The 22,433-nt window shown below is 49.8% G+C and overlaps 2 protein-coding genes across 3 annotated transcripts; both read right to left on the bottom strand.

The window, feature by feature from the left end:
- Positions 1 to 2,945: 2,945 nt before the first annotated feature.
- Positions 2,946 to 3,421, bottom strand: LOC119618593 (cytochrome c oxidase subunit 7C, mitochondrial). The gene has a single exon (XM_037982915.2). The coding sequence runs from the start codon at positions 3,302 to 3,304 to the stop codon at positions 3,113 to 3,115; it is 192 nt and encodes a 63-aa protein (XP_037838843.1). The 5' UTR covers positions 3,305 to 3,421; the 3' UTR covers positions 2,946 to 3,112.
- An 8,860-nt stretch (positions 3,422 to 12,281) lies between these two features.
- COX4I2 (cytochrome c oxidase subunit 4I2) lies at positions 12,282 to 22,117 on the bottom strand. Of its 2 annotated transcripts, XM_037982916.2 has the most exons (6): positions 22,028 to 22,117; positions 20,895 to 20,976; positions 19,909 to 20,073; positions 16,337 to 16,468; positions 12,959 to 13,012; positions 12,282 to 12,539 (listed from the first exon to the last, which is right to left on the bottom strand). In XM_037982916.2, the coding sequence occupies exons 2-5, from the start codon at positions 20,974 to 20,976 to the stop codon at positions 12,975 to 12,977; spliced, it is 417 nt and encodes a 138-aa protein (XP_037838844.1). In that variant the 5' UTR covers positions 22,028 to 22,117; the 3' UTR covers positions 12,282 to 12,539; positions 12,959 to 12,974. The 2 variants fall into 2 exon arrangements, with proteins under 2 accessions (XP_037838844.1, XP_008018235.2); XM_008020044.3 differs by lacking the exon at positions 12,959 to 13,012.
- Between the last annotated feature and the right edge of the window lie 316 nt (positions 22,118 to 22,433).

Raw genomic sequence — 22,433 nt, 5'->3', positions numbered from 1 at the left:
TGATTTTAATAATTTCATTATAGAGAGTCTTGTGAATTCTTGAAGTTCTTAAATGAAATTTAAATGGCCACATTATGAACTGTTAACACGTCAATGTTAAAACTTGAGGAAGTCATTTTTAAAACACTAAGGTAGGCCGGGCACGATGACTCACGCCTGTAATCCCAGCACTTTGGGAGGCCGAGGCGGGCAGATCACGAGGTCAGGAGTTCAAGACCAGCCTGGTCAAAATGGTGAAACCCTGTCTCTACTGAAAATACAAAAATTAGCTGGGCGTGGTGGTGCGTGCCTGTAATCCCAGCTACTGGGGAAGCTGAGACAGGAGAATGGCTTGAACCTAGGAGGCGGAGGTTGTAGTGAGCCAAGATTGTGCCACTGTACTCCAGCCTGGGTGACAGAGGAAGACTCCGTCTCAAAAAAAACAAAAAACAAAAAACAAAAAAACACTAAGATATTGCCAGGTGCAGTGGCTCATGCCTGTAATCCCAGCACTTTGGGAGGCCAAGGCGGGTGGATGACGAGGTCAGGAGATTGAGACCACGGTGAAACCCTGTCTCTACTAAAAATACAAAAAATTAGCCAGGCGCGGTGGTGGGTGCCTGTAGTCCCAGCTACTCAGGAGGCTGAGGCAGGAGAATGGCGTGAACCCGGGAGGCGGAACTTGCAGTGAGCCAAGATCGCACCACTGCACTCCAGCCTGGGCAACAGAGTGAGACTCCGTCTCAATAAATAAATAAATAAAAATAATAATACAACACTAAGATACCAAGAATGTGGATATAAAGCAAGAAAAAGTTTTTCTGAATATAAAATAGAAAATAATATAAATATAACATAGTGGCCTGGCCAATGAGATGGTTTGTAAACTTGTTGCTGAATAGGAAATGACCAGTACCCATGTCAGCAAGTACCCACGTCAGGCTCTAATTGCACTGATGTAAAAAACAAGCCAGGCGTGGAGGCTCATGCCTGTAATCCCAGCACTTTTGGAGGCCAAGGTAGGCGGATCACCTGAGGTGAGGAGTTTCAGACCAGCCTGGCCAACATGGTGAAATCCCAACTCTACTAAAAATACAAAAATTAGCCGGGCGTGGTGGCGGGTGCCTGTAGTCCCAGCTACTCAGGAGGCTGAGGCACAAGAATCACTTGCACCCAGGAGGTGGAGGTTGCGGTGAGCCAAGATCACACCACTGTACTCCAGCCTAGGCAACAAGAGCGAAACTCCATCTCAAAACAAACAAACAAACAAACAAACAAAAAGCTGGACGTGGTGGCTCACGCCTGTAATCCCACTTTGGGAGAGTGACACAGGAGGATTGCTTCAGCTCGGGAGTTTGAGACCAGCCTGGGCAACACAGCAAGAGTCCATCTCTACAAAAAACAAAACAAAACAAAACAAAAAAACTTAAAAAACAAACAAACCTCCCCCAGAAATAACTGTTATGATTGCATTATAAAAATAATAATAAAATGATAGGGCTGTAGGTTACAAACCATTTATGAAGTGCAACATCCCTCTGCAGCTGATTGGCTGTCCCTAAAAGGGTATATCAATCTTTTTTTTTTTTTTTTTTTGAGACGGAGTCTCGCTCTGTCGCCCAGGCTGGAGTGCAGTGGCGTGATCTCGGCTCACTGCAAGCTCCGCCTCCCGGGTTCCCGCCATTCTCCTGCCTCAGCCTCCCGTGTAGCTGGGACTACAGGCGCCCACCACCACGCCTGGCTAATTTTTTTGTATTTTTTTAGTAGAGACGGGGTTTCACCGTGTTAGCCAGGATGATCTCGATCTCCTGACCTCGTGATCCACCCGTCTCGGCCTCCCAAAGTGCTGGGATTACAGGCTTGAGCCACCGCGCCTGGCCAGGTATATCAATCTTACCTGGACTTTGTGCCAAGCTCTCTGGGCACCTGGAAAACCAACTGTAGAGTGTACGTGGATGACCACTCTCCACAGCTGACCACTACAGTCGATGTCCAGAAAGGAAGAGGCCAACCTTGGCCAAGCTCAGCTCATGCTGGTGAAGCAGCAGGGGACCAGAGAAAGGATAGTGTGGTGGTTTGGAGCAGGACGGTGAAACAAGACTGCCCAGGGGAGGTAGGTGCCCTTGGACAAGTGACTTAACCTCTCTGTGCCCGAGTTTCTTTGCCTGAAAAATAGCGGTGCTAATCATGCCTACTTCATGGGGTAGTTACACAGATTTAATGCTTGTAAAGTGCTTAAGGATGGTGTCTGGCACTGTAAGTACTATTTTTTATAGTAACTACTACCAATTGTGTCAGACTGTGCTGCCAAACCACCACCAAGCTCTGCCTTAGTGTAGATTTCCCTCAAAAGCAAAGCCTAGAATAAAGATTCAGGGGCAAATGGTTTAAGTGGGGAAGTGACACAAGGAAGGACGGGGAGCTAATATAGGGTGTGATGCTGAGTAAGCTGCCGCTCCAGGCAATGGGGCTCCTCCACAGGGCATCCTTTGAAAAACCCGTGGAACACTGCTCAAAATTCTGTCACTGAGAGACAAGAACACCAAGGTGCTTATCTACCAACTCATCCCTCATTGGCTGAGGGCTGCTTCAAGATTTTCTCCTTGACATTTGGCATTTCCTGCCTGCCCCATGCTTGGTCAAAAACACACAAGTGGCTGTTCCCTTTAATGAGAACTGTCCACCAAAGCTTCGGAGAGCATCCTGCAGGCACATTGCCCACAGGGTCTGCCACAAGTTGTGATAACGTTGTAGTACTCCAGGTAGAACAATTTGGTAGTTCTTAACTTTTGTTGTTACTGTTTTTGTTTTTGTTTTTGGAGATAGGGTCTGTTCTATTGCCCAGGCTGGAGCGCAGTGGCATGATCACGACTCATTGCAGCCTTGACATCCCAAATTTGAGGATCCTCCCACCTCAGCCTCCCAAGTAGCTGGGACCACAGGCATGCACCACCATGCCTGGCTACTTTTTATTTTTTATTTTTATTTTTATTTTTTATTTTTTATTTTTTCATGTCATAAGTTTATTGACAAACATATCTAGCATGCCATGAGTTAGAGTTTGATCCATTTCCAGAGGCTGTATCTCTTAAAATGCTCTTCATATCTGGTAAATGGACGAACTGAAACACCCTTATTGTTTAAGCAGTTGGTGTCTTACTATAAGGAAGGGTGCAGCAAATGCAGATCCAAAGTACAAACACATCTTAACTAGTAATGCCCACTTGTTTTCCACTGAAAATGGCAAATTCTTCCCAGGGCCCTCCTCATAGTGGCTCCTACGGACCACAGAGGTTGTGAACCTCCGGATGCTGTGGCCCAACATAGCGCTGCTGGAAGCTCTGCGAAAGGCGTAGAGACCGAGGACGGATGAAATGGCGGCACCTCACCAAGACCTTGTTTTCACGACCTTGTGCCCCCGTGCTCAAGGACCGAAAGGGTTATTTTTTATTTTTAATAGAGAGAAGATCTCACTATGTCGCCCAGGCTTCAACTCCTGCTAATCCAAACAATACTACAATCCATCATTTTGCATATGTGCCCGTGTATCCACAGGGTACATTCCTAAAAGTAGAACTGCTGGGCCAAAGGGTGTATACATAAGTCATTTTGATGGATACAGTCAAATCAGGCAGCCTGTGAAGTCACCTGTCCTCTGCACTCTTGCCAACATTCATGTTAACACTCTGATCCTTGTCAATCTGGTAGATGAAAAAATAGTACTCATCCTTTAAAATTTCATTTTTAAAAATCTAATTGAGGTTGGCATCGTTTCATGTATTTAAAAGCCATCTGTACTCCTAATACGTTAATGAATCTACACAATGACCAATGAAAGCTGCTAATGGTACACAGAGACAACCAGGCGTCACGTGCTGCCTGCCAAGAGAACACAGCACACCCATCAAATATTCTTGCCAAAAACATCAAGCGTAAGTCTGACCAAGCTTCTAAATGTAATCACCATTTATAGAAAACACAGGGGACAGAGGGGCATAATAAGTGACACATGGGATTGCAATTACCAAAATACAGACTGGGGGAAATCCTCAGGACAAATGACTCCATTTTTTTCAACAAATGAAATGGAAGGGGAAGGAGGGGTAGGGAGAAACAGACAGATTATATATTAAAAGAGATTTTAATATATAGTAGGATGAACCACAGGACTTCCACATCTAGGAAGATGGAGCAGATGTACTTTTCCCTATTTCTCCTGCTAAGTAAAACTAAGAACCTTTGACGCTGTATATAAAATAAGAATAAGAAAACTCAGGCTGGGCGCCGTGGCTCATGCCTGTAATCCCAGCACTTTGGGAGGCTGAAGCAGATGGATCACTTGAGGCCAGGAATTTGAGACCATCCTGCCCAACATGACAAAACCTGTATCTACCAAAAGCACAAAAATTAGCCAGGCATGGTGGCTCATGCCTGTGATCCCAGCTGCTCAGGAGGCTGAGGCACGAGAATTGCTTGAACCCAGGAGGTAGAGGTTGCAGTGAGCCGAGATCATGCCATTGCACTCTAGTCTGGGCGACAGAGTGACACTCCATCTCAAAAAAAAAAAAAAAAAAAAAAGAAAAGAAAGAAAGAAAGAAAAAAGAAAAGAAAATTCTGAGAAGTGGAAAGAAGGCTGACCAGCTAGGGACCTTAAGACCTGAGACATGGCCAGGCGTAGTGGCTCATGCCTGTAATCCCAGCACTTTGGGAGAACAAGGAGGGGGGATTATAAGGTCAAGAGATGGAGACCATCCTGGCCAACATGGTGAAACCCTGTCTCTACTATAAATACAAAAATTACCCGGATGTGGTGCACACATCTGTAATCCCAGCTACTCAGGAGGCTGAGGCAGGAGAATCGCTTCAACCCAGGAGGCAGAAGCGTCAGTGAGCTGAGATTGCACCACTGAATTCCAGCCTGGGCTACAGAGCAAGACTCCGTCTCCAACAAAACAAAACAAAACCAAAAAATTATGTTGCCCAGGCTAATCTCAAACTCCTGGCCTCAAGCTATCCTCCTGCCTCAACCTCCAAAAGTGTTGGGACTTCAGGTGTGAGCCACCACACCTGGCCTTCAACTTGATTTTGTGTTGGTCGTTTCTCCACATCCGTAGAATATTTTATTATCTGCTCCCAATTCTGCCTTCTCTCCTCATGCCTCCATGCACACCCTGGCTGTAGGATATTTCTCTCTCCATCAACATTGGGCTTGACCTTGGGTGGTAGACTGTATTTTTGAAAAATGATCTCAAAAATTTTCCCTCTTGGCCAGATGCAGTGGCTCATGCCTGTAATCCCAGCACTTTGGGAGGCTGAGGCGGGAGGATTGCTTGAGCCCAGGAATTTGAGTCTGCGGTGAGCTAGGATCGTTCCACTGCACTCCAGCCTGGGTGAGAGAGTGAGACTTGGTCTCAAAAAGAGAGGAATGAGATCATATCCTTTGTGGGAACATGGATGAAGCTGGAAGCTATCATCCTCAGCAAACTAACACAGGAACAGAAAACCAAACATTGCATGTTCTCACTCATAAGTGGGAGCTGAACAGTGAGAACACATGGACACAGGGAGGGAACAACATACACCGGGGTCTGTGGGGGTGAGGGGAGGGAGAGCATTAGGACAAATAGCTAATGCATGTGGGGCTTAATACCTAGGTGATGAGTTGATAGGCACAACAAACCACCGTGGCACACGTTTACCTATGTAACAAACCTGCACGTTTTGCACATGTATCCTGGAACTTAAAGTAAAATAAAATTTAAGAGAAAAAAATAAGAAATTTCCCCTCTCACATGCACCCCACGTTTTACAATGACGTCCTACTGAGTGGTGGAGTCCATGTCCTCTCCCTCTTGAACCTGGGTGTACCTTTGGTAGTGACTTGACCATTGGGCTCCAGCAGAAGTGATGCTTTTTGTCTTCTGAAGCTGAATCATAAAAAGACCATGCAGGCCAGGCGTAGTGGTTCACATCTGTAATCCCAGAACTTTGGGAGGCCAAGGCAGGCAGATCACCTGAGGTCAGGAGTTTGAGATCAGCCTGGTCAATATGGTGAAGCCCCATCTCTACTAAAAATACACACAAAAAAGCCGGGTATGCTGGCGCACACCTCTAATCCCAGCCACTTAAGTGGCTGAGGCACAAGAATCGCTTGAACCCAGGAGGCAGAGGTTGCAGTGAGCCGAGATCGCGCCATTGCACTCCAGCCTGGGCGACAGAGCAAGACTCCGTCTCCAAAAAAAAAAAAGACAAAGCACTTCCCCACCACTCTTTTGGGACCCAGCCACTATATTTTTGTTTTTGTTTTGGAGACAGAGTCCTGCTGGGTCTCCAGGCTGGAGTGCAGTGGTATAATCTCGACTCACTGCAACCCCCATCTTTCGGGTTCAAGTGATTCTCCTGCCTCGGCCTCCCGAGTAGCTGGGACTACAAGTGCTTGCCACCATGCCCAGCTAATGTTTGTATTTTTAGTAGAGATGGGGTTTCACCGTGTTGGCCAGGATGGTCTCCATCTATTGACCTCATGATCTGCCTACCTGGCCTCTTCAAAGTGCTGGGATTCCAGGTGTGAGCCACCATGCCTGGCCTCTAGCCACCATGTTTTAAGGGAGAATAAACTAGTCCACACAGATGGACCATGGAGGGGGGCCACAGAGTGGTGTTCCGGTTGATCTCAGGTCCAACTGTAGTCCCAGCATCAAGTACTATGTATATGAGTGAAAACACCTCCAGCCAATCCTGGCCACAGCCCTTGAATGTTTCCAGCTGAGGCCCCAGATGTTCTGGAGCAGAGGCAAGTGGTTTCCACCACACCTGACCCGAATCCCTGACCCACAGAGTCTCTGAGCATAATAAAGTAATTGTTTTATGCCACTCAATTTCAGGCTGGTTTCTAATGCAGCAATCATAATTGGAACACCTTGGCCAGTGGAATGTGGTGCAGTTTTGTGTGTGCTTGTTTTGGGCCTGGACTTTAAGAGTGTTCCCACCCATTCCTCTGCCCTGCCGAAGTCTCAGACTTCTGCCATGAGAAGAACATGCCCTAGATGTCCACTGGTCCTAGAACAAAGAGACACCAGAATAAACCTCAGTCCAACATTTTTTTTTTTTTTTTCTCTGAAACAGAGTCTTGCTCTGTTACCCAGGCTGGAGTGGAGTGGCACAATTATCTGCTTACTGCAACATTCACTTCCCGGTTCAACTGATTCTTGTGTCTCAGCCTCCCAAGCAGCTGGGATTACAAGCGTGCATCAACACATCCAGCTAATTTTTGTATTTTTAGTAGAGACAGGCTTTCTCCATGTTGGCTGGGCTGGTCTCGAACTCCTGGCCTCAAGTGATCTGCCCCCCTCAGCCTCCCAAGTCCTGGGATTACAAGCGTGAGCCACCATGCCCAGCCCTGAGCCCAACTATTACGGTCTCAATTGTGTCTCCCCCAAATTCATATGTGGATCTTCTAACCCCCAGCACCTCAGAATAGGACTGCATTTGGAGATAAGACCTTTTAAAAGAGGTGACTAAGCCAGGCACGGTGGCTCATGCCTGTAATCCCAGCACTTTGGGAGGCCAAGGCGGGTGGATCATGAGGTCAGGAGTTCAAGACCAGCCTGGTCAACATAGTGAAATCCTGTCTCTACTAAACATACAAAAAATTAGTCAGGTGTGGTGGTGAGCACCTGTAATCCCAGCTACTCAGGAGGCTGAGGCAGGAGCACCACTTGAACCTGGGGGGCAGAACTTGCAGTGAGCGGAGATGGCGCCATTGCACTCTAGCCTGGGCAACAAGAGAGAAACTCCATCTCAAAATAAATAAATAAATAAACAAACAAATAAATAAGGTGATTAAGTTAAAATGCACAATAAATGTTTGTTGGTTGAATGACTGTTGTCGCAACTGCTCTGCTAAATTCTTCCCTTGGCACCTAGGGTATCTATGGAGATGTGCTACTCAGACTCTTCAAGAGAACCTGCTATGAAGAGGGTAGATGTGTGACCACCTCCAGCTGCCACACTTTCAGACCTGCTGTAGTGTTCATGCCGAGGCCATGATCTTTCTGGGCCGCTCCCAACCAGGGACTGAGCACAATGGGGTTACTAGGTGTGATGGTTAACACTGAGTGTCAACTTGATTGGGTTAAAGGATGCAAAGTATTGTTCCTGGGTGTGTCTTCGAGGGTGTTGCCAAAGGAGATTAACGTTTGAGTCAGTGGACTGGGAGAGACAGACTCACCCTCAAGCTGGGTGGGTACCATCTAATCAGCTGCCAGCACAGCTAGGTTAAAAGTAGACAGAGGGGGCTGGGCGCAGTGGCTCATGCCTGTAATCCCAGCACTTTGGGAGGCTGAGGCAGGCGGATCACGAAGTCAGGAGATCGAGACCATGCTGGCTAACACGGTGAAACCCCGTCTCTACTAAAAAATACAAAAAAGTTAGCTGGGCATGGTGCAGGCACCTGTAGTCCCAGCTACTCAGGAGGCTGAGGCAGGAGAATGGCATGAACCCGGGGGACAGAGCTTGCAGTGAGCCGAGATGGTGCCACTGCACTCCAGCCTGGGCAACAGAGCGAGACTCCATTAGGAAGGAAGGAAGGAAGGAAGGAAGGAAGGAAGGAAGGAAGGAAGGAAGGAAGGAAGGAAGGAAGGAAGGAAGGAAGGAAGGAAGGGAGGGAGACAGAGGGGCCGGGTGTGGTGGCTTTAGAAGGCCAAGATGGGCAGATCACCCTAGGTCAGGAGTTCAAGACCAGCCTGGCCAGCATGGTGAAACTCCATCTCTATTAAAAACACAAAACTTAGCCAGGCGTGGTGGCCCATACCTCTAATCCTAGCTACTCAGGAAGCTGAGACAGGAGAATTGCTTGAACCTGGGGGGCAGAGGTTGCAGTGAGCTAACACCACTGCACTCCAGCCTGGGAGACAGAGAGCAACTCCAACTCAAATAAATAAATAAATAAATAAATAAGACAGAAAAATGTGGAAATACTAGACTGGCTGAGTCTTCTGGCCTCATCTTTCTTCCGTGCTGGGTGCTTCCTGCCCTCGAACATCAGACTCCAAGTTTGTTCTTCAGCTTTTGGAATCTTAGACTTACACCAGTGATTTTGCCAGGGGCTCTCAGGCCTTCAGCCACAGACTAAAGGCTGCACTATTGTCTTCCCTACTTTTGAGGTTTTGGGACTCAGGCTGGCTTCTCCTCAGCTTGCAGATGGCCTATTGTGGAACTTCCTTCCCCTTGTGATCGTGTGAGTCAGTTCTCCTTAATGAACTCCCTTTCATATATACATCTATCCTATTAGTCCTATCCCTCTAGAGAACCCTGACTAGGGATGCATTAATTTTGCCCAATACAGGACTCCACTAGTGGGCATTACTTGCTCTGGGACTTCCCACTGGCCTAGCCAAGACTTTCTGAAAGATGCTGGGTCAGTTATCAATGTATTACCGCTCAGCTCCAAATTCACTCCGCTCTGCACAATGGAGATGAACTGAACTCCTTTATAGTGAGATGCTGAGCTTTGCAAGTAGTCAGTGCTAGGAGATACTTTCAGGAGGAGAGGAGGTTTCTGTGTGCGTGCTGTTCTTGCTCCTGTTTTTTGGTTGCTTAGCAGTGTGTGTGAGGACATTTAGTGGTGATCTGCCCCAGCCATGAGCCCAGTGTGCATAGCCTATAGCAACACTGCAGCCCTCAGGCCCGGGGACCATCTTCCAGCAAACCTCCTGATGCAGACGCCTCAAGCTTTAGGCCTCACATCTGCAAATGTGCCCCATTTCCACCCTCCCACCAGTCTCAGCTCCCTTAGCCCTCTGAGGGTTATTCCTGCTTACCCAGGGGACTGTGGACCAGCCCTGGCCGTAGGCAACCCACCCAACTTCTCGCCATCCAGTGGGCTGCAACCAACCACACCTTCTCCAGTGAGGTCTGAACCTCACTTGGGGAGGGCACCCCCTTCCAAGTTTATCTTTCCTTGGGGACTCTCCTTGGATATCTTTTAAAGGTCTCTTTTTTTTTTTTGAGACGGAGTCTCCCTCTTGTTGCCCACGCTGGAGTGCAATGTCGTGATCTTGGCTCACTGCAACCTCCACCTCCCAGGTTCAAGCCTCAGCCTCTGCAGTAGCTGGGATTACAAGCGTGCACCACCACGCCTGGCTAATTTTTGTATTTTTAGTAGAGATGGGGTTTCCATGTTGGCCAGGCTGGTCTTCAACTCCTGATCTCAGGTGATTTGCCCACCTCAGCTTCCCAAAGTGCTGGGATTACAGGGTGAGCCACCACACCCGGCCTTTGCATCTTTATGGTTACTCTCCTGGGTAAGATTAGTAATGTTTTCATATTAAACAACCCCTGTTTAAATTGCTTTGTGGTTTTTGTCTCCTGATGGGACTCAGAATGATCCAGAGGCCCTGAAGTCTGAGGCTGTTCCTATGCAATTCTCCTTTCTTCACTTCTCTTCTTCCACAGGTGTCAGATCTGCACCGCAGTCTGAAGATTCTCCCAACCTACTCCTGCTTCCTCTCTCCTTTATCTCTCACAGGCATTACCCCCAGTAAATCTCTTCACATGGTTAATTCCTTCTTGGCATTTGCTTCTCAAAGAACCCAAATGGACACAACTCCCCATCACATTTAGAATAAAATCCCCCAGCACTTTGAGAGGCTGAGGCAGGAGGATCACTTGAGGCCAGGAGTTCGAGACCAGCCTGGACAACATAGCGGAGCCCTGTCTCTACCAAAAAAAAAAAAAAAGCCGAGTGTGGTGGCTCATGCCTGTAATCCCAGCACTTTGGGAGGCCAAGATGGGCAGATCATGAGGTCAGGAGCTCGAGACGAGCCTGGCCAGCATGGTGAAACCCTGTCTCTACTAAAAATAGAAAAAATTAGCTGGGCGTGGGGGCAGACGCCTGTAGTTGCAGCTACTCGGGAGGCTGAGGCAGGAGAATGGCGTGAACCCAGGGGGCAGAGCTTGCAGTGAGCAGAGATTGTGCCACTGCACTCCAGCCTGGGCAACAGAGTGAGACTCCATCTCCAAAAAATAAAATAAAATAAAATAAAAAACCAATGGCCACATGCGGTGGCTCACGCCTGTAATCCCAGCACTTTGGGAGGCCAAGGGAGGTGGATCACCTGAGGTCGGGAATTCGAGACCACCCTGACCAACATGGAGAAACTCCGTCTCTACTAAAAATACAAAATTAGCTGGGCATGGTGGCACATGCTTGTAATCCCAGCTACCAGCGAGGCTGAGGCAGGCAGGAGAATCGGCTGAACCCGGGAGGCAGAAGTTGCGGTGAGCTGAGATTGCACTCCAGCCTGGGCAACAAGAGTGAAACTCTGTCTCAAAAAAAAAAAAAAAATTAGCTGGACATGGTGGTGTACACCTGTACCACTACTTGGGAGGCTGAGGTGGGAGTATCACATGAGCTCGAGAATTCAAGGATGCAGTGAGCCATGGTCATGCCACTGCACTCCAGCCTGGGTGACAGAATGAGACCCTACCAAAAAAAAAGAAACGAAATACCACTTCTTCCTAAAGGCCTTCACTGCCAACCCCCAATCCCCTTTATCCTGTCCCCTCATGCTGCTTTGTTGTGTTTCTTCATGGCACTTATTACCATGTAACCTACAAGTTATTGCATTATTTTTTCATTTTTCTATCTCCCTGCATAGAGGAATGTCTCCTCTGTGAGGCCAAGGTCTTTGCCTGCTTGTTCACTGCTGCGTCCCCAGGGCCTGGATTAGAACCTGGCACATAGTAGGTGCTCAGTATTTGTTTTTTGTTTTGTTTTGTTTTGTTTTTTGAGATGGAGTCTCTCTCTGTTGCCCAGGCTGTAGTGCAATGGTATGACCTCGGCTCACTGCAACCTCTGCCTCCTGAGTTCAAGCAATTCTCCTGCTTCAGGCTCCTGACCAGCTGGGACTACAGGCATGCACCACCACATCAGGCTAATTTTTGTATTTTTTAGTAGAGATGGGGTTTCACCATATTGGCCAGGCTGGTCTTGAACTCCTGACCTCAAGTGATCCGCCCTCCTTGGCCTCCCAAAGTGCTGGGATGACAGGTGTGAGCCATCATGCCCGGCCAAGTATTTGTTAATTAGCTGAATAAAAGTGTCCTCACCTTTGATTAAGCCACTTGCTCCACCCCTGATGCCTTCCCTTCTTCTTGCCTTTCCTAATCCCACCTAAGCCTTGGCTCTAGCCCCCACTCCTCCAGGAAGCCCTCACTGACCAGATGAGTTCTGAGCCCTTCTTGCACTTCGCCTGGTAAAATGCCTAATTTTAGATGCCAAGTAAAGTCTGAAGTGGAGGTGAGAGGCAGAAGAGAACCAATCAGCTTTATTGGGGCAGCTTTATTGGGGCAGGGGAGGGGAGGTGCCAGCAGAGGCTCCCAGCCAGGGTGGAGCCGCAGGGAGACAGCTGGGGATGCAAGTCACTTCTTCCACTGCTTCTTCTCATAGTCCCAGCGGGAGGCCAGGCCCTGCACAGGATTGACCTTCATGTCCAGCATGCGCTGCAGCTGCTTGGCTTTCCATTCATCCGTCAAGGTGATGGGCTTTGGAGGAAACACTGCAGGGAGTGCATGGGGGGGCTCAGGATCCAGCCAGTCTTCCTCCACCAGCCAGGGTCTCCAGCCACCCTGTAGCCTCCCAGCTACTCCCAAGGCTGATGGTACAAGTTACTCCGGGGTTGGGGTATCCTGCACTGAGGCACTCCCTCCACCCTGTCTAGCCCAGCACCCCAGACTTTCTCCTAAAGCATCGCCCCAGGCACATCTCGGTTCTGATCCCAGCTTTGCCTTAGACTCCAAGGACCGTGGGAGCCAGGCCAAGGTCCTTCCCAACTCAATTGCCTTACCTACTTCTGTGGCCTGTGGTAATAAGAGCACTGATTTGAAGACTGCCTGAATCCAAATCCCAGCTCCACCACTCCCTTGCCCTGTGACCTTCAACAAGTTACTTCACCTCTCTGAGCCTCAGTTTCCTTACCTGTCAAAAGCAGGTCCTATCCACTAGGATTGTGGGAACTGAGTATTTCCAAAGCTGTTGGCACAATGTTAGACAAATATTAAGCACCTGATACATGTTATCTACTATAATTATGTAATTACTGAGTTTGTTCCCACTTGCTGGGCAGGGTCCAGGATGAAATAATTCCTTTTACTTTCTAAGGGGGTTGAGAGTAGGAAGTAGGTAAGAGTGTTCACTTTAAAAATATGGGGACAGGCAGCAGGGCGCGGTGGCTCATGCCTTTAATCACGTCCAGGCCGAGGTGGGCAGATCACTTGAGGTCAGGAGTTTGAGACTAGCCTGGCCTAGTCAAACCCTGTCTCTACTAAAAATACAAAAAATTAGCTGGGCGTAGTAGTGTATCCCCGTTATCCCAGCTGCCCAGGAGGCTGAGGCAGGATCATTGGTTTAGTCTGGGAGGCACAGGTTGCACTGAGCCAAGATCATGCCACTCCAGCCTGGGTGGCAGAGCAAGACTCTTTCTAAAAAAAAAAAAAAAAAAAAAAAAAAGGCCGGGCAAGGTGGCTCAAGCCTGTAATCCCAGCACTTTGGGAGGCCGAGACGGGCGGATCACGAAGTCAGTAGATCGAGACCATCCTGGCTAACACAGTGAAACCCCGTCTCTACTAAAAATATATATATATACAAAAAACTAGCCGGGTGAGGTGGTGAGCGCCTATAGTCCCAGTTACTCGGGAGACTGAGGCAGGAGAATGGCGTAAACCCGGGAGGCAGAGCTTGCAGTGAGCTGAGATCCGGCCACTGCACTCCAGCCTGGGCCACAGAGCGAGACTCCATCTCAAAAAAAAAAAAAGAAGAAAAAAAAAAAATGGGGAGAGCCGGGTGCAATGGCACACACAATGGCGTGTGCCTATGGTCTCAGTTACTCAGGAGGCCAAGATGGGAGGATTACTTAAACCGAGGAATTCTAGTCTAGCCTGGGCAACATAGAAAAACCCCTGTCTCTTTTTTTTTTTTTAAAAAGAAAAAAATCTGGTGGGAGAGGCAATACTTAACCTAAAAGCTGAAAGCACTCATAGAGGCATTTTAGGCACCTTGATGTGTGTATGGGGACAGGAAAGGCCTGGAGGCCCAAGCTCCCAACAGCTCTCATACCTTACTTTCTGGTCCACCTGGTCCTGAGGCTGACTCAGCCTTCCTGACCTCCATCCCTGGTACATTCTATCCCAGGAGCGGAGCAGGAAGGGAACAACCTTTATGAGCATCGACTATGTGCCAAGCACTAGGCTAGACTAGCCCTTCCAGGATGCACGGGAGGTGCTGAGCCTTCCACTGGTCTACCAGAGGAATGGGCAGTTAAAATAAAAATTGCTGGGCCAATGTGGTGGCTCACGCCTGTAATCCCAGCACTTTGGGAGGCCAAAGTGGGTGGATCACAAGGTTAGGAGTTCAAGACCAGCCTGGCCAATATGGTGAAACCCCATCTCTACTAAAAATATAAAAATTAGCTGGGTGTGGTGGTATGCACCTGTAGTCCCAGCTGCTCAGGAGGCTGAGGCAGAAGAATCGCTTGAACCCAGGAGGCGGAGGTTGCAGTGAGCTGGGATCATGCCACTGCATTCCAGCCTGGGTGACAGAGCAAGACTCCGTCTCAAATTAATTAATTAATTAATTTAATTAAATAATTGTTGGAGTCAGACCGGGTATGGTGGCTTATGCCTATAACCCCAGCACTTTGGGAGGCCAAGACAGGCAGATCACAAGGTCAGAAGTTCGAGACCAGTCTGGCCAACATGGTGAAACCCCATCTCTACTGAAAATACAAAACTTAGCTAGGCATGGTGGCGGGCGCCTGTAATCCCAGCTATTTGGTAGGCTGAGGCAGGAGAATCGCTTGAAACCAGAAGGCGGAGGTTGCAGTGAGCCGAGACCACACCACTAAAGAACAAAACTCTCTCTCAAAAAAAAAAAAAAAATTGTTTGGGTTGGGGTCTACCCCCAGAGTGTCTGACCAGTGGAGCTGAGAATATGCATTTCTAGCAAGTTCCTAGGTGGTGCTATTGGTACACAGAGAACACTTTTTTGTTGTTGTTGCTGTTGTTGAGACAGAGTCTCGCTTTGTCGCCCAGACTGGAGTGCAGTGGCCGGATCTCAGCTCACTGCAAGCTCCGCCTCCTGGGTTCACGCCATTCTCCTGCCTCAGCCTCCCGAGTAGCTGGGACTACAGACGCCCGCCACCTCGCCCGGCTAGGTTTTTTTGGTATTTTTTAGTAGAGACGGGGTTTCACCGTGTTAGCTAGGATGATCTCGATCTCCTGACCTTGTGATCCGCCCGTCTCGGCCTCCCAAAGTGCTGGGATTACAGGCTTGAGCCACCGCGCCCGAACGAGAACACTTTTGAGAACCACTCTTCAGAGATAATGAAAGCTCAGCTGTACATGTGACTACCCAGCTAAAGACTATATTTCCCAGCTTCCCTTGTAGCCAGATGATCACATGATCATTTCTCAGCCTATATCATGTGAGGAGAAGTGGTTTGAGCAACTTCTAGGCCTCAAAGAGGAGCCTATTTTCACTTTCCCTTTTTTCCTTGGCTGGAATGTAGGCTTGATGGCAGGAGCTGGAGCAGCCATCTTGCATGTCAAGGATGCAGAGCAACAAGACAGAAGGAGCCTGCATTGTGGAGTCCCCACATTTGTCTGGATTGCTTCTCTGCCCTTGTTGTGAGAAAGGAATAAACCATTATCTAATTTAAGCTCTTGTAAGTTGGGGACTCTTTGTTACAGTAGCTGAAGCAATATATTGAAAAATAGGCCAGGCGTGGTGGCTCATGCTGGTAATCCTAGCACTTTGGGAGTTCGAAGCAGGCAGATTACTTGAGGCCAGGAGTTTGAGACCAGTCTGGCCAACATGGCAAACCCTGTCTCTACTAAAAATACAAAAATTAGTCAGGCATCGTGGTACACTCCTGTAGTCCCAGCTACTCGGGAGACTGAGGCAGGGGAATCACTTGAACTGTGGAGGCAGAGGTTCCGTGTATGTATATATATATATACACCGAAAAACACATAGTTCATACACAACAATCAGTTACAACACCATTCATGACTATGAGCCAAACACTGGCCTATAGCCCTCTCTCATTAAAATCCTCTTAAGTACCCTGAAATGGAACATTACTATTTCCATTTTACAGATGAGGAAACTGAGGCCCAGAGAGGTAAAGTTCCTACATTCAAACCTAGACAGCCATGCTCTGCCCTTCACACTACACCTCTTCAGACATTTTCAACTCTTCAGATGAATGCCAGCATGGTTCCTTTAAGAAACCATCTGGTGGCTGTGACCACAAGGTCACGGCCCAGGATTGCATCTACATGAGGTGTTGCTACTCACTGTAGACCCGCTGCCACCAAATCACCAGAGCTGCGAATCCAAAGAAGAAGAAGACGTAACCCATCACTGTCTTCCACTCATTGGAGCGACGGTTCATCTCCGCAAAGGTCTCATTGAACTGGAGCCGGTACACTGGAGGCAATTGGGGGGGGAGGGGGAAGGGCCTCAGGTGCATCCGCTCTAAGTGATCCCTGGCTTCCGCCTCCCTGCAGCAGATGCTGTTCATTCAGCAAATTCTTACGGAGCATGTACTATATGCACAGCATGACCAAGAACTGGTGACAGCAGTGAGTAAGCCAGATGAAAATCCCTGCCCTTGTGGAGTTAAGAGGGGAGACCGTGGCAAATGCTTCAGGCAAACAGTTGGGTGGCCAGGTAAGAAGGTATCTCAGAGGAGGTGACATTGGAACTGAGGCTTGAAAAATCAATGGGAGAGGTCAGGTGCGGTGGCTCAAGCCTGTAATCCCAGCACTTTGGGAGGCTGAGACGGGTGGATCACGAGGTCAGGAGATCGAGACCATCCTGGCTAACACGGTGAAACCCTGTCTCTACTAAAAAAAATACAAAAAACTAGCCGGGCGAGGTGGTGGGCGCCTGTAGTCCCAGCTACTTGGGAGGCTGAGGCAGGAGAATGGCGTGAACCCAGGAGGCGGAGCTTGCAGTGAGCTGAGATCCGGCCACTGCACTCCAGCCTGGGCGACAGAGCAAGACTCCGTCTCAAAAAAAAAAAAAAGAAAAATCAATGGGAGAAAGTTGGTGAAAACTGGAAGAAGTGCAAAGACCCAGAAGCAGGAAGTGGGTAGGAAAAGAGTGAAGTGAGGACCACTGTGGCTGGAGTGAAATGAGCAAAAGAGAGAGAATTTAGCAAATGAGAGGCTGGCCAGAGCCGGTTCACACAGGACCTTGTCAGAATCCATGGAGAAGAATCTGGATTTCATTTCAACAGAATTAGGGAGGGGGCCAGGCATGGTGGCTCATGCCTGTAATCCCAGAATTTTGGGAGACCAAGACAGGTGGACTGCTTGAGTCCAAGGGTTCGAGACAATCCTAGGCAATATAGCAAGACCCTGTTCCTACAAAAAATTTTAAAATTAGCCAGGTAAGGCTGGGCGCGGTGGCTCACGCCTGTAATCCCAGCACTTTGGAAGGCCGAGGCGTGTGGATCACAAGGTTAGGAGATCGAGACCATCCTGGCTAACGTGGTGAAAACCCGTCTCTACTAAAAATACAAAAAATTAACCAGGCATAGTGGCAGGCACCTGTAATCCCAGCTCCTCGGGAGGCGGAGGCAGAAGAATGGCGTGAACCAGGGAGGCGGAGCTTGCAGTGAGCTGAGATTGCACCACTGCATTCCAGCCTGGGAGACAGAGCAAGACTCCATCTCAAAAAAATAAATAATAAAAAAATAAATAAATAATAAAAAATTAGCCAGGTACAGTGGCATGTGCCTGTGGTCCCAGCCACTCGAGAGGCTGAGGCAGAAGGACTGCTTGACCCTAGGAGTTTGAGGCTACAGTGAGCAAGGATCCCACACAGTGCTGTCTTAGCCAGGGCAACAGAGTGAGACCGTTTCTTTTTTCTCTTTTGAGACAGAGTCTCACTCTGCTGCTGAGGTTGGAGTATGTGATCCCATGCCTGCCTGCCCTGGAAGAGGTCTGACAAGACTCAAGGCATTTGGCCTGGCATGATGGCTCATGCCTGTAATCCCAGTGCTTTGGGAGGCCGAGGCAGGAGAATTGCTTGAGCCCAGGAGTTCAAGAGCAGCCTGAGCAACCATAGTGAGACTGCTCTGTCTCTACAGAAATATAAATAAATAAATAAATAAATAAATAGCCGGCATGGTAGCTCACACCTGTAATCCCAGCACTTTAGGCTGAGGCAGGTGGATCATGAGATCAGGAGTTCGAGACCAGTCTGGCCAACATGGTGAAACCCTATCTCTACAAAAAATACAAAAAAAAAATAGCCAGGTGTGGTGGTGCCCGCCTGTAGTCTCAGCTACTCAGGAGGCCAAAGCAGGAGGATCGCTTGAACCCAAGTGGCAGAGGTTGCAGTGAGCCGACATGGGGCCACTGTACTCCAGCCTGGGTGACAGAGACCCTGTCTCAAAAAAAAAAAAGAAAAAAAAAGTTGTTTAACTGATCTGTGAGGCTACACTGTAACGCACCAAGCATCCCACCAAACCTTCAGTGTAGCTAATGTGGTATAGCAGCTAAGGGTGAAACCCCTGGTGCCTGTCTGTGTGGTTTCAAATCTTGCCTCCACCACTCTCTAGCCGTGCGACCATTGCAAGTGACTGCACTTCACTGAGCTGAGGCTCTCAAATGTGAGCTAATGAGAGCACCTACCTCCACAGCGGTGCCTGCTACCTGTAAGTGTGCAGTACATATTAGGGGTGGTGCTCATGACCATCTTGCTTGGCGAATGTCTGTCATTTATTTCTCTCTCTCTCTCTTTCTTATTTTTTCTTTTTTCCCCCAGACAGGGTCTCATTTTGTTACACAGGCTGGAGTGCAATGCAGTGGCACAATCATAGCTCACTGCAGCCTCAACTCCCCTGGGCTTAAGCGATCCTCCTGCCTCAGCCTCCCGAATAGCTGGGACCACAGGCATGTGCCACCACGCTCAGATAAAGAGTGTCAATTTCTGAAATGAAGAGAAAACCAAGATGCGTGTGTGTGTGTGTGAGAGAGAGAGAGAGAGAAAGAGAGACAGAGAGAGAGAGAGAGGGAGAGAGGAAAGGTGTTGAGAGAGGGCTGGAAATGCAAGCTCACAGGCAGAAGGGGAGCCTGGCTGGCTCACAGCTGCATTCCCAGTGCATGGTATTGAAGTAGGTGCTCAATAAGATGTTGACTGAATGAATGAATTTGAGAGGCATGAACCTTTCCCCACTAGGAATCCTTTGAAATCTTGGAAGTCAGGCTGAGTGTTCCCATTCATGGAATGAGAATAAGGTGCTCCAAATATCAAAGGGTCAGCTCAGGGATGCTCTGGTGGACATGACAAAGGACCACACATCCCTCCAGTCTCCCAGGGTCAGAGGGCTCCTCCCCAACCACTTCACCTGCCTTTCTCTGTTCCATCTCCCCCACATCACTCAATTCCAGGAGCCTCCACAGTCTCCTGCTCTGGACACCCTTCCCCATGCAGTTCCCACTCCCCAGCAGTGCCCTCCTCTTCACCCTTAAAGGCCAGCTGGAATGTGCCCTCCTCTGGGAGGTCCACCAAGATTTCATCTCACAGTCCTTGAACACACCTCACCCTAGTCACATATTCTGTATTACAATTATTGGGGTCTGTACTGGTTTTCCCCACGGGACTGAGAGCACCATGGGGACAGGAACTATCCAGGTGATTCACCTCTTGTCCCCAGCATTGCCTAACATCAGGCTATACACAAATAGGTGAGTGAATAAAGAAACGAACAAAGGCATAAACTTCACCCCTCAGGTGTTTGGAGGTTTCTGGCTGTCTTGGGGGCCTCTCTCTGCCCTCTGATCCCTGACAGGCCCTTCTTTCCAAAGTCCAGGCCCCAACCCACTCTCTCCAGCCAACCCCACCCTGACACCTACGGGCCACCTTTTCGGCGTGGGTCAGCAGGGTCCAGCTTCCCTTCTCCTTCTCCTTCAGGGCCTGCTGCTCAGCGTTGAGTTCTGTGCAGAAGGGCTCTTCTGGCATGGGGTAGTGGCGCTGGGCATAGCAGTTGGTGTAGGGGGGCGTCTTCCTCCCACCACGGGCTGCAGACACAATGGAGGGAGCTGAGTCCAGGCTGCCCCTTGGACACCCTATCTCTAACTATATTAATAAAGAAAGTGGCCGGGCTTGGTGGCTCACGCCTGTAATCCCAGCACTTTGGGAGGCCGAGGCGGGTGGATTGTAAGGTCAGGAGTTCGAGACCAGCCTGGCCAAGATGGTGAAACCCCGCCTCTACTAAAAATACAAAAATTAGCCAGGCGCAGTGGTGGGCACCTATAATCCCAACTACTCGGGAGGCTGAGTCAGAAGAATCGTGTGAACCCAGGAGGCGGAGGTTGCAGTGAGCTGAGATCATGCCACTGAACACTCTAGCCTCAGCGACAGAGCAAGACTCTGTCTCAAAAAAAAAAAAAAAAAAAAAAGGTTTATAATAGCTTGGGGTACTAGCAAGGGCTCAATAAATGTTTCTTTGTTATTCTCCACGGGTCAGCAAGGCCCTTCTGCTATCTGGCTGAAGTCTCTCCTGCTTTAGGTCTCTTTCTTCTTACTAGCATTCAAACTAGGGTCTGGAAAGGAGGAATCAGGGTCCAAGGTTCTGTCAGCATCCTCCACCTCAGGACAAAAGACCTAGGGACCTGAGGCTTGGGGGCGGGCTCCTAAGGAAGCTTGGAATGGAGATGGCCACTGTCTGCTCACCCCACGGACTCCATTTCCTGGAGAAACTTGGCCTGGGACCAAGGAGTGGGATCATAGGAAGTGTGGTAGGAACAGGCCCAGGGTGGCATGGAAGGGCAAAGGGGGCATAGGGGACCCCTGCCCCTATCTCTGGAGTTAGGCTGGGAGGAAGGACTCCAGGTCTCACCGGTGCCTTCTGAGCTGTGCATCCCTCGTCTTCCACGTCCACCTTTCCTCAGCATCAAGCTCCAGGCAGCTTTGGGCAGCATCTGGGGGCATGAAGGTATAGATGAGTTCTGCCCCCACATCACCCTCTGCCCTCAAACCTTAGGGCCAGACGGAGAAACCCTTTTCCACTGGTATGGTAGTGGTAGGGATCCCAGGGTTTCAAGGTCGCCCTCATGCCCTTGACCCTTCTAATTTTGTCTGATATCCCTGGGAAGGGGGGGCAATGGGGGTCCTAGACCTTTGGAGCCCCTTCTTGGGACCTCAATTCACCATCTGGGAAGTGGGAGGAGGCCTAAGTCTTGGGCCAGGGTCTGAAGAGTTTGAGGCTGAGGGCTTGGGTTCTGGTGCCAGCCCCAGCTCAGTCTGGCCAGACTAGAGAACTCTGCTCAGTTGTTTGCTCCCCAGAGGAAGCTGGGTGGGGGTCCAGGTTGAGAGGGAGCAGGTCCCGAGGCTCTCTTCCCTGCCCCGCACAGGCAGAACAGACAGACCGTCTGGCCCCCACCTCTTCCCCCATAATTGGCCGCCTACGTGCACACAGCCCTGCTCTGCTGGATCTGGTTGGGGGTGGGGGACTGGGCTCAGCCAGACCGGCTAAGTCCAGTCCCCCACCCCCAGGGAAGACTCAGGGTTTGGCATCCATGGGGGTGGGGAGGGGCTTTAGAGGATAGGGACTTAACTGGGTCAGAGGGAGGGAGACACACATCTGGGGAAAAGAAGGGGATCCCACATCTAGGGGGAGAGAGGGACACCCAACAAATAGAGTGAGGGAGGGGGCACACTACAGGTGATAAGTGGGAGGGGGCGGCCCGCACTTCTAGAAAAGAGGAGTTCCGGCCAGTGATTATGATTAGTGGGTGGGAGAGCTCCACATATCCAGAGAGGGAGGGTGTAATCTGTATTTAGGGGAAAAGATGGCATACATATGCAGACGGAGGACTCCCCAGGAACCCTCAACTCTAACCTGCATGAAGCCCCCCAACCCTCTAAGACAGGGACCACTCGGGGCGTGCCTCAGTGGCGAAGGCAGGAGACCGAGCCGCGCCCCTGACGCGCGCGGGCTTGGGTTGCGGGGTCCTCCGCCAACTCACTCACCTTGCGGGCTCGGCAGCGGGAGCGCGACCTGGGTCTGCCCAGAGAGCAACTGAGAACCCGCTGCGGAGGGACCTGAGCGCGGGCGCCCGCCCCCAGCCCGCCCCACAGCCTTTAAGAGGCCGCCCCCGCGTGGGAACGTCCTGCTTCGGCTGGGCGTGGGAGCGCACAGCCCGCGTCCCTGGGGGCACCCCGGCCCACAGCTTGGGGGGAGGGACTGCAGAGCGACTCCTCCATCAGTGTCCCTACCCCCGGGGTCCTGCCTCTGGAGACCCTCTGCAGACAGTAGTCCCAAGAGCAGGGTCTCCCTGCCTCCTCCACACGTTCCCTCCTTGCTGTTTCTCCCACCTGGGATGTTCTCTTCAGGCCTTTGAAGACACAAACCTTCCAGCTAGGCCCAAAGCCTCCT

This window comes from Chlorocebus sabaeus, chromosome 2 (assembly GCF_047675955.1).
Source record: "Chlorocebus sabaeus isolate Y175 chromosome 2, mChlSab1.0.hap1, whole genome shotgun sequence".
Classification (NCBI taxonomy): domain Eukaryota; kingdom Metazoa; phylum Chordata; class Mammalia; order Primates; family Cercopithecidae; genus Chlorocebus; species Chlorocebus sabaeus.
The sequence above is the reverse complement of the archived record's forward strand: the minus strand, read 5'-3'. Positions and strand labels throughout refer to the sequence as shown.

Coding starts and splice junctions, on each gene's coding strand:
- LOC119618593 (XM_037982915.2), bottom strand. CDS start 3,304: ATGTTGGGCCACAGCATCCGGAGGTTCACAACCTCTGTGGTCCGTAGG.
- COX4I2 (XM_008020044.3), bottom strand. CDS start 20,976: ATGCTGCCCAAAGCTGCCTGGAGCTTGATGCTGAGGAAAGGTGGACGT. Junction 20,074..20,894: donor GCACAGCTCAGAAGGCACCG/GTGAGACCTGGA, acceptor TTGTGTCTGCAG/CCCGTGGTGGGAGGAAGACG. Junction 16,469..19,908: donor CCACGCCGAAAAGGTGGCCC/GTAGGTGTCAGG, acceptor AATTGCCTCCAG/TGTACCGGCTCCAGTTCAAT.